The following is an 18,192-nucleotide window of genomic DNA, read 5'->3' on the forward strand; positions in this document are numbered from 1 at the left end:
CGTCGCACCTAAATTTTTTGAGATGTGCCGCACCGGCACCAGCACTCGCACCGGCACCAGCACCCTGCACTCAGGTGACATAGGTTCCAGTTGTCCAATAGACTTTTTGGAAAGCATTTGACAACATAACAGTTTGTTGCTATTTCATGAATGCGACTTAATGTTGTTCCAGTTGTCTAATAAACTTTCTTAGAATCATTTGACAAGATAAGAGTTTGTTACTATTTCATGAATGCGACTTAATGTTGTTCCAAGTGTCCAATAGACTTTTTGGGAAACAATTGACAACATAACAGTTTGTTACTATTTCATGAATACAACTTAATATTTGGAACAAATTCACAAAACGTCAGAGTCTGTCGGGGCACACAGCGGGAGTTGTCTTTCATTGGCGGCCATGATTTCATTGGTGGCCATGATTGGACAGAGCTCAAGATGATTGGATGATTTCAACTAGATAACTAGATAAGAGAGAGGGAGAGAGAGAGATTAGATATTCCATTTTGGGCACCAACTATCATTCGCTTACAGGATCACGTTGATCAAATCAACTAACAAACAATAATTATAAAGAATTACTTCGTTTAATGATGTCAGAGAGGACCCGCCAGAATATTGGTTGTAGCAATAAGTCGCCGGAGTTTTGTTTCAGGCAAAAGTCATTCTCGAAGGAATTACACAAAAAAAAAACTATTTTATTTACTACTTCAAAATAAAATTTCACCTCCCCACCGTGTACTTTCCATTGGCCAGAGAAACAGCCATTAATGTCGCACAAAATTCAAGCTGCCGACAGAGCAGAACATGAATCTATACTGTAGAAATGAGATTTTCCTGAGGACTCTAGAAGACTCGATCCGCTGTGGCGAAGAGGTTCCAGAAAATGGTGGCTGCGAAGTAGATACCCGCAGTTACGGTCAGGAAAGCCTGGAAGGATCCCAGCCACTTCACGAAGTAGCCGGTGCCGATGGTGCTCACTATGGCTGCCAATGTTCCGGCAGAATTCGTGATCCCTGATGGAAGAACATGAAAGTTATGATAACCAGGGAGTCCGGAAAATCTGGTTAAGAAACACTAGTTATAAAATTTTAAATTTTTAAGCGATGCCCAATATGTAAATAAATAAAATTTCTCTTAAATATTGATATTAAAATATAATTTTTTTGTCTGTTTATATAGACAGTTGCCCACAGAATTATTAAGTGTGCTTTTGTATTGATGATTGAGGGTATTTTAAATTATTTTTTTGTTTCTAATTATTTATGTATAAGATTTTAGTTATTTTTTCGTTTCTAACTTAAGGAAACTGCTTAGTGCTAAATTTTAGTTATTTACTTTGAAGAACAGCAAAGGAGTAGTTAAAGATAAACTTAATTTTTGCATTTTTAAGTGGTTTGAAGCATCGGAACAAAAAAGAAAATGTTAATTGGCATGATTTAGATGCATGAAGTTGCAGAGTTAACGTAGAAACATGTAAACAGTTTTTTGTCATAACTCCCTCTCTCTCTCTCTCTCTCTCTCTCTCTATCTATATATCTATATATATATATATATCTTAGATTTCAGACCGTTTTTCCTTTGACCTTTTAAGTTTTTGCTAAAAGATATTCTAAACAAAATAAAAGCATCCTACCATGTTTACAAAAAAACTAGTTTGATGTAAAACAAAATAAAATACAATTAATTTTAGAAAAAAGATTAACTTGATATATATTTTAAGATTCGAACGCAATAGAAACGCCTTAATTACTGTATGATATATATATATAGTGATTGTTCTTGTTCTATAAAAATATTGCAAGATTGTATGAGGGAAAGAAAGAACATACCATGCAAGAATCCAGCGTATTGGGGAGCAATATCCTGATCAGATCGCCAAAAGGGACAAAGAAAAAGAAATGAGGATTTATTGCAACCCACCACTCAAATAAAACCCAAAGGATATACATATATATATACCTGCATATTGAGCATGAAGCCGGCCTGGCTGAAGGAGCTGAGACTAAGTCCTATGGTCAACCATATTGCTGCTGCGGTGGGCGACTGGGCTTGGTTCAAGCATAGCAGGGACACGCCCGGTCCGACGAACCCAATTGACTGGGGATAGTTCAATCAAACAAGCAATTTCATGTTAGTGACAAGGTTGGCCAGATCCAATTGGCATGTCTTGTTCCCAATGTCTATGGAACTCATCAGCGCATTCATATTTAAGAAATGGAAGGGTAAAATTCGACTGGGTCAGGTTTGCTTGGTCAAGTCGAGCTAGAGCTCGCCATGGCGGTCAATGGCTCAAGCAAGCTCGAGCACCTGAGACCAACCAACGCAGAGCAGGTGTCCGCGTACGACTTGGCAATTGTGAAAATCAGAGACACGATGCAAGGAGATACGACACGACGCGACACGAGGAAAAAGAAGGGGAAGAACCTGAAGCTCACCTGCATTATCTTGCGCACTTGGGTGACTGGGTAGCGTGATTGGAGCGTGTCGGAGACCCACCCTGCGACGTAGCCGGAAAGAGCCATCATCCCCCATGGAATCGCACTGAACCAGGCAGCTTGCTTTAGGTTGACGTCGAAGACCTAATTAGAACAAAGGAAACAATTCTCATGATCAATTTCGGATGCTAATTCGATCAACTAAGCATCAAACAAATCTACAAGTCTTGTAGCCCCAAGGTTCACATACCTTGCTTCGGGATCTATTAGAGTCCAGAGAATGAGAATGAGTTTACTAGGTCGTGATAACAACCATGAAATTTGAACCTCATACCCCTTTGAAGTGGACCGTCTTGCCACCCAATGCATTACTATCCCCTTGGAGCTGATATTATTAATTTTATAGTTACTATTTACTAGAGGAGTAAAAATCAGTTAGTGAATCGGGTTGCGGATTCAATGAGTCGTCCAATTGAATGATTCAGCTGAATCGGTTGTGAATCGGTCAAAAATATCATCAAAAAATTCTTTTTTGAGAAAAATAAATGAAAAAATTTGTAGAAAGTCATTAAAATATAAAATACTTAAAATATTAACAAATAATTTAAAGTTAACACACTAATCTGCCTCCAAAATCAAGTCGATTTAACACCAATTAGATTCAAATTAGCTGGTTCAGCCAATTTTAACAACATTTACGAGTTAACAGATCAACAACATGAAATTTATCCAAAAAAAGTTTAAGTTTGCATTTGATTTTACAATTTCATGGACAGAAATTTTTTTCCCCTCCTAATCAAGGTTGTTGAGGTAATTATCGCTACCAAGAAGTACTTTAGCTTCTAGACAAGCTTTTGTCACAGACAAGAACAGGCCAACTAAAACAATCTATGACGTCATTGCATGCGTCACTACATTGGACCTAAATTCTTTTACGAAAACACTGCCACAAATATTAGTAATTTACAAAAGGGTGCCTGTACTTCTAACTATTACACAATTTGCCTTCTTTATATGAATGTAGTCCAAATAAAGACATGAGTGACTTAACTTATAAGGCTGATTTTTTCCTATGCTAACCTTGATTAAACCATGAAGCAAGATTTCTAGTTACCATGGTATCAGTGACGAACCAGAAGCCTAGACTCCTCCTTTTCTCTTGTTACTAGGGTCCGAGGCTGCGTCAGCTTGCGCATGAGACTGTTGCCTTTGAGAATCGAATCAAGGACTAACCTTTTACCAGTTGTTGATCCAACTCGCTATGTCAAATCTGCTAAAGGCCTCTAATTACTATGGTAAAACTAAAGATTTATTTAATATATATAGCATTTAGAATATGAGTTCTTCTGAATATATCATTTGTTTATTTACTAATGTGTTTTATCAGTCAGATCTTATAGTTCACATTTCCAAAGATTTGACTCTTTATCTGCCTTTTTAGTTAACCTTTTTTTATGATCGTTGGCACATTCTATAAACACTTGATCTATTAGCAAGATAGTTGCGATCTTTGTTTTTCTCATATTCAGGTACTCTCTCTCTCTCTCTCTCTCTCTCTCTCTCTATATATATATATATATATATATATATATACACTAAATTCTTCATTGTTTAAATAGTATTTTCATATTGTGGGCGCTCTATGAATTGTTTGGTCATTACAATGTCATTTTTCATATCTAAATTAAACTTTTGATGGATGTGTCTCCGCTGCGATATTCGACCTATTGACAACTTGAAATCCCTAAACATCCATTCTAAATGTGTAGCAGAACTTTCAGTAATTAATTACGCAGAATTGTCAGAATTACTTACTGTTTTGAAGTACACCGGCATCCATGATAAAAGCACAAAGTATCCCTGCAAATTCACAAAAGGAAAAAAAAAAATCAAATTTCTCAATTTCTTGTTCATCTATGGATTTAAAGTATCCTTGATTAAAAAGGAAGACAATTTCATGTTCAAACATCCCAGAGTTTTTTTTTTTTTCGTTTGGTGACATTAACACATTGATACTATGAATCTGCCAAAAAAAGTTGAAGAAGATTTATGAGACATTTGTTCGAGTGTTTCATGAATTTGTCTTGTTTTTTAGAGTATATTCATGAGACAATAACAATATGTTACTTCTTTGTCTTATTTTTTTTCATGAAACAATACCAATATGTTACTGTTGCCAAACAGCCCCTAAAAACATTAATGGAAAATCAAAAGTTTTGAGTTCATGATCTTGGTGTCATGCCCTTAAATTTTGGACATGGTGTGAAAAGTGACCGAGTTCATGAATTCAAGTACTTAAAGGGTTTAGCTTCTGGTGAGCATGAAGCTAACAACCTGCCAGCCAGAAAAAAAAAAAAAAACATGGAGGTCCCACCATTTCCCCTTGTCCTTGAGGTGTTGAGCGTGCACTCAGGAGCGGAGCCAATGTAAGGCGCTTGGGTCCTCGCCCCACCTCAATATATATATATATATATATATATATATATATATATATATATATATATTAAAAATTTCACTTCTTGTATATAAAATTTTGAAAAGTGATATTTTGGCTCTACTCAAAATTTAAAAACTATAATTCAAGCCTTTTTATAAAAAAAATTCTCGCTTTGCCCCTAGGTACACCCATTAGAGTGTCTCAATCACATCGTTTACCGTCCAAATTATTATCAAAAACTAAGTTTATTAACTCAAATTGCATTTCTAAATTTCTTTGTGTTCACATTGAAGGAGAAGGTGTGAACTCACCCAATGGTTAGTAACGTTGGCAAAGATGATTGCCCATGTAGGCAACTTGGAGAGGAGGAGCCGGAGATCAGGCAGCTCCTTGGTCCTGGTCACTGATGCGTTCTTCCCCGCCTGGATGAGTTTGAGCTCAACTGGGTCGACCCGCGGGCTGTCGCGGGGGTCGCTGGTGACGCCTGGAACCCATAAGGACAGCCACAGGTAGCCAAGGGCTCCCCAGAGTGCAAAGGGTCCGGTGATCCCAAGCATTGCCATGAGAGGTGGAGTTGCAAGCAGGCCTATCAGGTTCCCCATGTGAAAGCCTCCCATTGAGATGCCGACTGCACTGGCGCGTTCATTAGATGGAAACCACCTACAGATGTTGAACATTGATCTCCATCAACACTGCTTTCATGGCGCTTCTAAGATAAACTCGCAACAATTTACGAGTTGAAATTAATGTTCTTTAACTTTTATTAGATCTTGATTAGTTTCTCTTATGTGTGCAGCTAACATGTAGCAAGGTTTCCTTATGGACGCCAACACAGCACTAGATCCTGGGGACAAGAGAAGGGGTGGTTTTAGGTTAAAGCCTCCTCCTGCTCACCTAATTAATGTTGTAAAGTTGGAAATGTAAGCCTAAGAAATGAGGGTATAATCAATCATTATTTCTTTTGAAAATCATCTTTAAATAAATTTATAAAAACTTGATGAATCAGGTTGAGATGCATGTAGGGAGCCCACATTTAGCCAATAAATGAAGGGTAGGGAGCCCACATTCAGCCAACAAATGAAGGGACCCTATTTGATAGTATGGGATTTCATATATATATATATATATATATAATTCATCTTTTGTGGGACCTACCATTTTAAAAAAAATTGGAAATTTGGAGCTGTAAATTTTAGATGTGCAAAATTCTCAAATCAGAAGTCCAATAAAAAGGGTGGAACTTCAAATCAAAGGCAAACAATTATACAACCTTATAAGTAGGATCTGAGCCAAAAAAAAATTTATGAGAAGAGCCGAATTAAAGTTTTTAAATTTTAACTAGAGTCGAAATATCATTTTTCAAAATTTTTATATAAAACAAATAAAATTTTATAAAACTTACATATAAATTTTAAAAAAATATTGAAATGAAGTCAGGCTCATGGGGGCCCTTCTTGAGCTCTGCCCCTGTTTACAAAACTTTTTTTTACTAGAAAGAGTGACTTGATCCAAGCCTTCAAATAATAATTTTAGAGAATCAGGAATGCTTTGAGAGAATCAGCAGGATTATTTGATCCTACCAACCAACAAAGAAGAACCGAAATTGCTTGACTCACCCAGATAGCATCTTATTCATGCAAGGAATAGCGACGCCTTCGGCGAGGCCAAAGAGAACGCGGACGGCAAGAAGCATAGCAGTTGAATGGTTGGCAGCCCAGGGGGTGAGAAAGGATGCCAGCGACCAGACCGCTGCTCCCACTGCCATCACCCTCTTCCCTCCGTACAGATCCGCCATGGCTCCCCCTGCTATGGACGAGAAGAAGTAACCCCATAGAAATGAAGACTGCATGCAACAGAGTGACAAACCCAAATTAATTCAAGTCTCCAACCATTTATGTATCACTCAATGGTTTATGCAGCTATGTATAAATCCCATCTCTCATGAATCATTTGAAGTATATACTTCTTATCTACCAGTCAAAATTTGCCCATAGATGCTAAGACTATTGTTTTGAGAAGTTAAATTCTTCTAGCTCCTCTTTATTTTGCATGCAGAAAAGAGAAAATTCAATCAGAAAGATGCAACGAAGGTTTGAAAAGTACTCTTACATTAATTTTCAGAAAAAAAAAGAGCCAAGAAAATTGATCACACAGAAAAATTTCTATATAGTGAAAGACAATTGTTGAGAAACGTGATTTCTGCTTGTGTTCGTGTTTCTGCTGGATACAGCTTCCTTCTGCAATTTTCTTTTAGCAAAAGAGGTGCTGAAGTTAAGATTGAGATGGTATGCAATTGAGTTCTGTTTTAATGGAGTAATCACCTGAACGATGCCCAAGAAGGCGCTGCTCCAGCCGTAGCGGGCGGCGAGGGGAACGACGGCAACAGACATGACGATCCTATTGGCATTGCAGAGCATCATAACGAAGGCTACCATCGCCACCACCTTCACCCTCTCTGGAACCCTGCTGACGGCTTCCCTCTGTATGCTCTCCCCCTCCAGGCTCTGTGCTTTCGCCACCACTCCTCTCCTCCCCCCTGCCATCGGCGCACCATCGTCGGCGAAGCTGCCGGTCTTTACTTCCGGTCTGATCCGGCCAGAATGCTCCAGTCTGGTCCCGGAGAACCTGCTCTCTGCGCGCACCATCCGAATCCTGGGCATTGCGTTCTGCCAACTCCTTGTTCTTTGAAGGGCTGTGTTTAGTTTCAGGAAAGCATAGGAATAAGGCGAGGTGGAGAGGCCGGAAGGCGAGGGCGGCAAGATCGCCCACTTAAGCGGTGCTGCCGCCATTATTGGAGGCTCTTCCAAGCCTAGATCCTGAGCTCACTAACGTGAAAGCTTCACCACCTTCTTCTTCTTCTTCTTCTTCTTCTTCTTGTCCTTCCTCCTCCTCCACTTAAGCTTCTCCTAGTGGAGGAAGGGGAGAGAAGAGAAGAAGGAAGAAGAGAAAGTTAGTTGAGTCCAATGTGCCACTAATTTTCTATAGCACTGTGGGTGTCTGCCAGGGGCTGGAATTTTGCAATGTGGGAGATCAACAAAGACTGATGGAATTCACTGAGCTACCATTCCATTCATGCCACCAACTTATTTGGGCTTCTCAGCTATGCCTCTTGTCTGGTTGACTAGAAGCCAGGAGATGAGCAGCAGCCTCTTCCAAATTATGTTTACATTTATTTGTTTAGAGGCCGGTTAGTATTATTACTGTCTCATGAATCTATTATAGTAGAATTACTGCAACGCATTGTTATGTTTACATTTATTTGTTTAGAGGCCGGTTAGTATTATTATTGTCTCATGAATCTATTCTAGTAGAATTCATAGAATTCATGAAGCACTGCAACGCATTGTTCTACTAATTTGTCTCAATTTTTAGTGTAAATTTATGTGACAGTAATAATGTGTTACTGCTGCAAGCCTCTATGTGACTCCTATGTAGTTGAAATAGCAAAAATGCCCTTTAAAAAGATGAAATGAATAGGCTTTGTAAGGACAAAATGGGAAATAATGATTTTTTTTTTTTGTTTGAATTATGTCGTGGTTAGGGGGCAGTGTGCTGTTTTGGTTGGGGGTTCAAGAAACGTGGTGTGTAATGTTTCAATAGCATGGAGTTTTATGCTGCTGGGCGAGTGAAAATTTTCTCTTGGCGCCGGTGCAGTTTCTAAGCTAAGTGAAGAAGAAGAAGAAGAAGAAAAAGATCTTCTTCAATTAGATTTCGACTTAGCTTTTGGTTCAAATTTGAATTTCAACATTGAATATCCAGATCTTACGTTTTATGCCTAACGGAGTTGGATTCCTATTAGATTTTTGAGATGGATGATACAAATACTTGAAGTTTATCTGAAGTTTGGATCCGATTATGATTCAGAGCTTTTTGTCTTACTGGATCTGCCTAGATGAATATAGTTGTGGGAACCAGATCTTATGAACCCATTTAGCTCCCTAGACTCACTGTCTGATGTGAGCCCAATATCTAAAATTTTCCATCGTTAAGGTCAACTGACTAGTAGTGTCATGACACGGCCTACTCCCACAACGGACTTGGGTTTTTTATCTGATAGATCCCAACCTACTCCCTAGTAGCTTTAGTTTCTTTCTTAAAAGAATACAAAACCATGTTAACTAATCACTTAACAACTCCTTTTGTACATCCTCTAAGATTCTTCACAATCTTACATAAGAGACTAAACTTTTGAAGTGTTATAATCCACATCCCCTCCCCTCCTAAAGCACATGTATCTACACGTATATGACCTTAGGTCCGAGTGTTACATCTGGCTCTGATACTACTATAATTATCTAAAAGTTTAGTCTCATGCTTAAGATTATACAAAATCTTGAGGGACTTATAAAATATGTTATTAAGTGATTGGTTGTATTGGTTCTTACCTCTTTTAGGGGAAGAACTGAAGCTGGTAGGAGGCGGGTTGACGGTCATTAGTTACTTTCAATCCTTACCAGTTACCACATATTTCACTTGGCCCACTTCACAAAGTGAGATTTGTGGTCACCATGAAATGAATTAAGGTCGCTGGCAACAAAGATGCGGCGGCCAATTGTTTTGGCTAGTTTCGTTCATCCACACCAGCTTTGACGACCAAACTAGTTTGGTGGCAATAGCTACATATGCTTCACCATTTGTATCTATTTCCAGAACTTGGGGATGTAAAGGTGAAAATGAATTGGATTTAGATAATCTAAGTAAGTTCTTAAAGTTTCAAACTCGACTAGATTCAATTGCAAATCTCTTGTGCACGAGAACAATTAGATTGTTGACAGCGGTGCCACTGGATATTTTAGTCTTGTATGTGCTATTTGGGGACCTTGGTGGACCTACGATACACCCGCCACAGTCTGTAGGAGTAGCACACACATGAATGAAATCGACACCATGAGTACCCATGTCAGAGGCATATGTAGCAGATGGCCAGAATCAAGAGCAGGTTTCCATATGTGTCACTATATTGTAGTGGCAGAGCTAGAAATTTTTAATTAACACAAAAAGTGCATTAACAGTGAAAGTCGGTTTGATTCCCATGTGTGCTACTCTTCTAAACTGCAAAAGGTGGCGCACACAACATTTTAATTGACTGGTGTATCGTAGGTTCACCAAGGTCCCGAAACAGCACATACAACACTGGAATCTTCAGCTGCACCACTATCAACAATGTAATTATTCCTGTGCACAAGAGATTTGCAATCGAATCTGGTCGAGTTTGAAACTTTAAGAACTTACTTAGATTATCTAAATCCAATTGAACCTGGTCGAGTTTGAAACTTTAAGGACTTACTTATATTTGCAAGATGGAATGTGTGTACTCTTATCTATTTATTAAGTGACACATACAGGTGGACCTGATCTCACTTTAGCATAAATAACCATTTAAGTATCATTAGGAGAGTGGTAATTAGGGTTCTCTAGAGTGAGGAGGCTTGATAAGAAGCCCTCCTTGCTTACCTCAATGAGAGAAAGTGGTAGTGGAAAGGAGGCTTACAGTATGAACATGGAAGGGCAAATATTCATTTAGGGACCAACCACTTCACATTTCCAACACTCTTGATACAGGCTACTATGTGACAATTTGTTATATGCCTCCATATTCAGCTACCAGTCTAACCACCTAACCTTTTCAATGGCCAAACGCCCATCTACTTTTCCAACTTTCAATTGGTTTAATCTTCATTCCATTCTATTTTCTTCCTTCTTTAGGTCAAGGGCAGCTCCATCATTTATAAAAAAAAAAAAAAATCCATCTGGTAGAATCTTTGAGGCCCTGCACTTATGAAGAGTACACATAGCTTGAATCTTGTGGCAAGAAGGATTCTTTGTTGATTATAAACAAGAACATTGAATTTTCGAATCTAAAACTCCAATAGTTTTTTTTTTTTTTTGTTAGTGTCCTGAATGTATTAGTATTAATAAATTGAGCGGAAAATTGAAGATGATTATTTTATTAATAGTGATGCATGTAAACTTTAAAATTGTAAAATTGATGACACTTCTAACCGAGTTGTAACTTAGTCTTAGGGCTTAAAGTGAATTGTGGGGAGCAAACTGATTTTCGTGGGGATTTTGGATCAATCATAACATTGGCCTGAGCTTGCACGAATCGACCGATTCGAATCAAAATGTGACTGAATGGGCCGATTCAGTGTGAATCACCTATTCTAGCTTTAAAACTTTTTAAAATGACACTAATATCCCATTTCCCACTCCTTGAGTCCTGAGGGTGGTTTTGACCTTTCACCAAACCGCCAAAGGACAACACCAATAAGAAAACTTGCCTGGTTACGATGGTCCGTAAGGTATTCAAACCATCTCTGACATTGAGGGCATGTTCAAATGCAGTGACTAAGATCCTCACGTCGATTTTCATTGGGGGTAATTTAATTTTAGATCAGGTGAAGACAGTTGAACATTTTTCCTACCAACTTTCTTCAATTTCAAAGTTAAAAAACGAAGAATGATTTAGATTTCTTTACCGAGTATTTGTTGGTTGTTGTGTGGTTAAAGTGACTTTCACATGAAAGAAAAGGTTGTCAGAGTAACATAACTAGAATGTGCATCAGTTACACTAATCTGGTAGACGTACATTTCCCATGGAAATAGAACAACTAGTTAAGATTTTGTCAAATAGAAAGGTTTCTCAAGGACAGTTGCGGCGGGTGATTCGTCCTTGTATCTGTATCTTATACTGCTGCTTTCCTTCATTATCTACCCGAAAAAGAAAGGGTCAAGTGCCGCTTATCTGGGAGCAGTACTGACGTTTGGCGACTGCAAATTTCCATTCTCGAGAAAGACACTTCATCCCATCTCATGGAGACTGGGACAGTCAGTAACTGTTGGTTCGCAGCTAGCACCCTCTCTTTCCACATTTTAACCCCGGCAAACAGAAGCAAGATCATGGTTACAGAGAAAGGCAGATGAACCTATGCACTTCCACTTCCAAATATAGAAAAGGGATAGGAAGCATCATTGGCGCATGACATGGCCATTGCTTCATCAGCACCCGCAAGGCAAAAAGAGAATGCGACAAACTGAAGCTCACGAAGAGGCACCAAGTATATGAATTAGAGGTTAAGAAGAGGCACCAAGTATTTAACGGTAATCTTTAAGCATGAAAACACTGAACTCCTGAGTTAGAGAGGGTATTTTACAGCAAAATTGCGGAAACCTTTCAGTCATATTAGCAGAAGTTCCTATCTCATTCAGGTATATGTTCTCACAGCGGATGGAAGTATCTGATAGATGGAAACACCTGATATGAACCCCAAAACATACAAAAAAACCATGCAATTACAATTCAAATGATGCCACTAGCACAGATATCTGAGAAGTGATCTACCATTTCCAAGACCTAACAAGGCATTAGAGTTCATTATTGAAGCCCCTACATGTCTGAAAACTTCCAGATTTGCAAATTTGCAAACAGTGGGCACCATATGGCATAAGAGTGCAGATCAGGTTTGCAGCTTTGTAGTGAAACGTCACCAGGTCCGCATGTTTCTATGTTGCTGTACACCATCATCAGTACACTGACAAGCCAAAGCCATATATGCGACCCTTGATGCATATTGAGCAAAGGACTCCATGGCCTCATCTCAGTCGATAAATTATATTCCATCCAATAGCAATTCAACAAAAAGAAAACCAGACTCAAGAAATTAGCAAAAGTAACCAATACAACACAGGCCTGAACCATGGTAAGGATATTGCTTGCCACCTTATCAACACAGAGTTCCCATGGGTATAAACAGGCAAATACCCTCCTGAACCCTAAATAGTTTGCAGCATTGAACCCTCTTCGAGATTAGGAAAAAGAAATGCCTTGACGTTGAAGGGAAGATAATCCTTGCTCATGACCCTTAACATGTTAGACTGTTTTCATATCATTACACCAACTACTAAGTTTGTGATATTCGGAAGAATCTGATCTGCCTAAAGTTCTTGATCACCTCAAAATATCAGTACATCATTCGAAGTTGGCATTGGAAGAAACAAAGCCCTAACGAGAGATGAAGAGCTACCCATCGGTTCCAAACAAACAAACGTGTGACAAATGCGACAAAGAGCTAACATTCGCAAATCGCTCCCATAAAGCACCCTAGAAAAGGGAAAAACCGACGCCCTACAATTTAGAACTGCGGTAACTGAAGGAAAATGCATAAGCTCAAGTGCAAAGGCCTACCACCACCAACTGCATTTTTAGTCCAGCGCGATCAATCCCAAACCCATCACGAAGCTGAATCTCTTCAGCATATTGACCCTTCTGGATTCACCGACAATCACGTAATAGACTCAAGATATGAACCATGATCTTCAGAAAAGAACATAGAACTGTTAAAATGCAAATCATAACACCAACAAGTTGGCCTCCTACATGGTGTTTAACATCTCATGGGTGGGAATAGTTAGAAAATAGTTTTTAAAAATGTAGCAAGAACACGTTGATGTGTACATCGGCCTAAGTTATACTTTGCATCGTAGCTTGTAGCAGACTGTAGGGACAGATCGGAATCCACCACACTGGGTGCCCGCGTCCGTTTGAACCAGGTCATTCAATTATAAAACTCAGTCTAAAATATCAACTGAAAACAAAGACACAACCCTTAGCATATAAAGGTATGAAGGCACCAAAGTGGAATTCAACAGCAAGAGACAAAGATCATCAACCAACAATTTCTTCCACATCCATGCTTGTACTCAACAATCCTATCAACCGAGAATAACGCAAACCGTTCTCTTAGCCAAAGGGAACACCCGTTAACCATAAGCATAGTAGCTGAGTCTCATAAGAAATATGTACAACAACCCAGAACGACGATATCAGCAACAGATAATTTACCTCCACAGAGCCTCTGAAACCCCAATCAGTAATCGCCATGGTACTCAGAGTACCTATCCCTAGGCGCCGGCTCCTTCTCCGGCCTCTCAGACGCCTTCTCTTCCTCATACTTGATGCCTTCGTCCAGAGCTAGTCCACCGAGGGTGCCGGCCACCGCTCCGACGGCCAGCCCCGTCCCAAAGCCCATCTTCGACCCTTTCCCCTTTTGAGCGTGATCAACACCATAAAACGAAGAGGAAGACGGAGACGAGTCGAACGGAGCAGAGGGACCCGAAGCGTACCCAGCTCGCCCATAATAGTCCGGTGCGACCGGCGGAGGGGGCGGTGGAGGGAAAGGGCTGGGTTGGCTGTAGAAACCAGAATGGCAATTAGGTCTCAGATAAGCGAGATCGGCGTACTGATACGAGGAGTATCCCCCGCGGAATTCCGGAGACTGGGAAGGCGGCGGCAAGTACGGCTGAGGAGGAGGGAAGGACGGGGAGTACGGGGCAGCCGGAGGGGGGTGTGCGTAATCCGGCGGTGAGGAGCCGAGCTGTACCTCCTTGACTGCGATTTTGATCTTGATCTTGCCCTGAGGGCGGCCCGAGGGCCGCCGGAGCTCGAGGGTGACGAGGCGGGGGGAGTCGCCGGCTGGAGCGTCGCTGAGGGGCAAAATGGCAGAGCCGACGAGAGGGTTGACAGGCTTCGAGGAGGCGGAGATGGGAGCCGAGTCGGCATGGAGGACGTCGATGGAGAGGGAGGGGGGAGAGGACGAGGAGGAGGAGACGACGGAGAGGGGGCGGGGAAGAGAGAGGGAGAGGGGAAGGCGGACGCTCCAGACGGGCTTCGTACCGCCCAAGGAGTCTACGGAGGTGGGGAAGCGGTTCCGGGGGTCGACCCACGCGACGGCGTAAGGGAGGAGGTCGCCGTGTCGCCAGTTGACGTTCTTGAGGTGCTTTGCCGAGACGATGGTCAGGTCGATCTCCAGGCGGATCTTCGACGACGCCGGCGGTGGAGCTGCCATGATGGTGGTCGTGGTGGCGGCGGCGAGTGGGTTGATAAGGGAATGACCGGCCGACGAAAGGGCCGAAGTGATCAATTTATACTGTTGACCACCAAAGGAGCGAAGAGGGTAGCCTACAGGGAGCGCAGCTCCTTTGTTTCAGCTCTGACCGTTAAAATTCAAAAATAAAATCTTCATTTTCTTATTCGGTCCCAACATTTTTTAGCTGCATTAGTGTCGGCAAGATAATGCAGAGGACGAATTATTTTGTTATTATAACGCAATCTTATCTCTGGTTATACATTTAATTAAATATGTGTTTCATTTTAAGAAGGAAAGATAGGCTATCAAATAAATGAAGGTTGGACTTAAGATCTTTAAGTATAATTCAGTTTCACTACCCAAAATGTCTCTATAACGGCTTCAAATGTTAAGCTGGCTAAGTCCTTAGTTAACGGACATATCATCAACCTTATCCATGACTAAATTTGGATGAACATGAGGAACCCCACTATTTAGGGGTGAATACAAGCTAAGTTAGCTCGAGTTCAGTCAGGTTCAACCCAGCTCGAGAATAGCTCAACGGAAGCAGCTCGAGCTCGACTCGGCAGTTACGTGTTGAGCTCGAGTTCGACTCGATTAAAGCTCAACAAACTCGTTTGAATATAATTAATGTTCATCGCTACGTGTTGAGCTCGAGCTCGACTCAATTAAGGCTCTTAAGGCTCGACAAACTTATTTGAATATAATTGATATTCATCGTCACCTGTTTACCTCAAACTCAACTTGATTAAGGCTCAAGCTCGACTCGATAATTACGGAGCTCGAACTCAACTCGATTATTTGAACGAGTTGACTCATGAACTCGAGTTCGACTCGTTAAGCAAATGACTCAGCTCAAACTCATTCACGAGTCAAACTTTAACAAATCGAGCTCGAGTAACTCGACTCATTGTTTGCCCCTACCACTATTGAAATGAGTGGTCAAAGCCTCGTTTTCTTTTCCTTGTCTCTAGAGTCCATAACTTTATGAAGGCTTGGGTAAACTTATGATTACTCACTTCAACTTGATAGTAATGTTTACCACCATTTGGAGTGCAAATGAATAACACCCACAAGAATCGAACTAACGGTCAGCTCTCATGGGTTCGTCAGCTTGACCAGTTGTGTTACTCTCCTCAAGGCTATCGATAATTAAATTACTTGTACTCTAAAACTTTAGAGTATGTTTGATTCACTACTCTCGACGAAATAATACGTCTTCACATCTATGACAGAGCCATAATTTTTTTGGTTGAGGGGTATTGTTAGTTTAAATTTGAAAGTTTAAGAGGCACTCATATATAAAAAAAGCTAAAATTTAATAAAGTTTGTGTATGTAAATTAATAAATTGTCCACGCTAGCTACAATGTAGCTCCGCCTCTAGTTCACATGTGTAACTATGTCCACATTCCTAGGGATAAATATGGGGTTAGTTGGCGGTAAATTCATGCAACAATAACATATTATTATTGTTGCCAAATATGCCCAATGTTCCACATATCTAGGTCCCAAAATGAATAAATGGTTTTGATACTCTTGTATGTAAATGACATAAAAACTTAATCCATGTTATTATCATAAAGTATGAAAGCATAGAGTGATTGACATCCCAAATTCCAACAATAGGAAGAACAAGCTTGTTCCCAATAACAGTAACCCTGAACCTTTGAGAAAAAGAGAAAATGTAAAGGGGGCATCGCCCCGTTATTTCAATCACCAATTGAATCAAATCAATTTGCCAAGGGTGTGACAAGGAAATCATGGGTTAATTAAACTAAAAACTAAAATCTAATTCGAGATCCTCAAATTAATAGTTTTCAGTCGTCGAAATGATCGACACAAGAGCAGATTTGTGAGTGTTTGATATCTGGATTTCAAAATGTGGGTGTTTTAAGATCAAGTTGGATAAGTGGGAAGCAAATTCAAAGATCAAAGATCTTTTTGATCAGCCACAGATAAAAAGTTCTGGATAATTAACTTTGTTGCATTTCTAAAAAATCTCTCTAGGGATGTAAATGAATTGTATTCTACTTAGAATCCATTTTAATGGATCCGATAGAAAAGTTCATGTTCAGATTTGGTATGCAATTTTATTACTAAATCTGCGTCGGATATTCAATCGGAACATGATGAAGATCCTGCATAAATGTTGGATATCATGTTACTTGCTTTCAAATCCAGAAGAACATGATCAAACCTAAACTCAAATACATAAAGACATACAGTAAAGTCAAAAGCCTGCCCCAGCCGGAATCATGTACATCCTTGAACAAAGGCCAAGCCTGTTCCTGGTCGTTCAATTCCTGTTTGGAACGCTAGGAACGAAATGTCCAGCTCGAATGTGTCCAAGAACTTCCTGACATCCCAAATCCCAACAATAGGAAGAACAAGCCTGTTCCCCATGGAAGGCCGCGTTTGACAGCGTTCTGGATTTGCTGTGCCGTGAGACGTGCGTCCCGGTTTTGTTGTCCCGGCACACTTTTGTGAGCCCGCTAATTCAAACACGGCGTGGGCCCCAACATTCAAAGGTCAAGCCCACTATGCGTGGGGAAACGTGTTCTTCCTCTTTCGGTTGCTTAGACGGGACGTCACGGGAGAGAGTGGCGTGATCAATGTTTGATAGCTCAGTTTGCCTCCGACCGAACTTTTAGTTCTCCCCTTTTTTTCCGGCCGTAAAAAGACCAAAAAGTGTCTCCCGTATCTTCAAAAGGACGAATATGTCTCCACAATTTAAACCTCCGCATAGGGTCCGCAGGCTCGGCCCGGCCTGGGCTCGGTTCGACCATTTAAATGAGCCTGAGCTCGAGCCCTGCCGATTAAATTTAAAAAAACGTTTTTATTATAAAATAGTATATAAATATAATTAATTGCAATAAAATATTATATTTAAATATAAAAATTACTAACATAAATAAAAAAAACATTTAGACTGACCCGATGCCTCTTTTTCGGGTCATGCAGGTGCCGGTGGCGTGGCCCAATGCCTAGCCTTATCACAATTGGGCATCTGGTCCGCCTATTCAAAATCGGGTTTAGATTGACCGGAATCCATTTTAATAGCTAGGATCCTAGACCCGTCTCGAGCCTCGGCTCGACCAACTCCAACGAATTCAATTTAAATTAAAAAAAAAATCAAAATATTTATATTTGATATTTAAAATATAAAAGATAATATACAAAAATATTTTAAATTTTGATAAATAATATTTTATTAAGCCCGACCTGATTCATTGTGAGGCCAAGACGACCGGCCCCAAATCCAATGCCCACCCTTAAGCATATCTTATGTTGCCATGTTATATGTCTCTAAATCAACTTGCTCTCTGACATAGTCAAAAAGTTGGTGCTCATGGGAATCGCCACCATCTACAGTTTGATACTCTGGAGAAACTTCATTTTAAGAATCGGTGAAATGAAAACTTTGCTTCCCATTCAAATTTTCCATCGTGTGTG

The 18,192-nt window shown here is 40.2% G+C and overlaps 2 protein-coding genes across 2 annotated transcripts; both read right to left on the minus strand.

Annotated features, from left to right (window-relative positions):
- Positions 1-674: 674 nt before the first annotated feature.
- LOC116255009 (probable anion transporter 3, chloroplastic) lies at positions 675-7,877 on the minus strand. Its single transcript, XM_031630698.2, has 8 exons — positions 7,194-7,877; positions 6,489-6,715; positions 5,184-5,532; positions 4,251-4,295; positions 2,436-2,579; positions 1,960-2,097; positions 1,830-1,863; positions 675-1,013 (listed from the first exon to the last, which is right to left on the minus strand). The coding sequence occupies exons 1-8, from the start codon at positions 7,659-7,661 to the stop codon at positions 844-846; spliced, it is 1,575 nt and encodes a 524-aa protein (XP_031486558.1). The 5' UTR covers positions 7,662-7,877; the 3' UTR covers positions 675-843.
- Positions 7,878-13,458: 5,581 nt separating this feature from the next.
- On the minus strand, positions 13,459-14,815 carry LOC116255164 (protein SRC2-like). The gene has a single exon (XM_031630935.2). It carries the CDS (start codon positions 14,715-14,717, stop codon positions 13,740-13,742), a length of 978 nt encoding a protein of 325 aa, XP_031486795.1. The 5' UTR covers positions 14,718-14,815; the 3' UTR covers positions 13,459-13,739.
- Positions 14,816-18,192: the final 3,377 nt, after the last annotated feature.

Source organism: Nymphaea colorata, chromosome 5 (genome assembly GCF_008831285.2).
Source record: "Nymphaea colorata isolate Beijing-Zhang1983 chromosome 5, ASM883128v2, whole genome shotgun sequence".
NCBI lineage: Eukaryota > Viridiplantae > Streptophyta > Magnoliopsida > Nymphaeales > Nymphaeaceae > Nymphaea > Nymphaea colorata.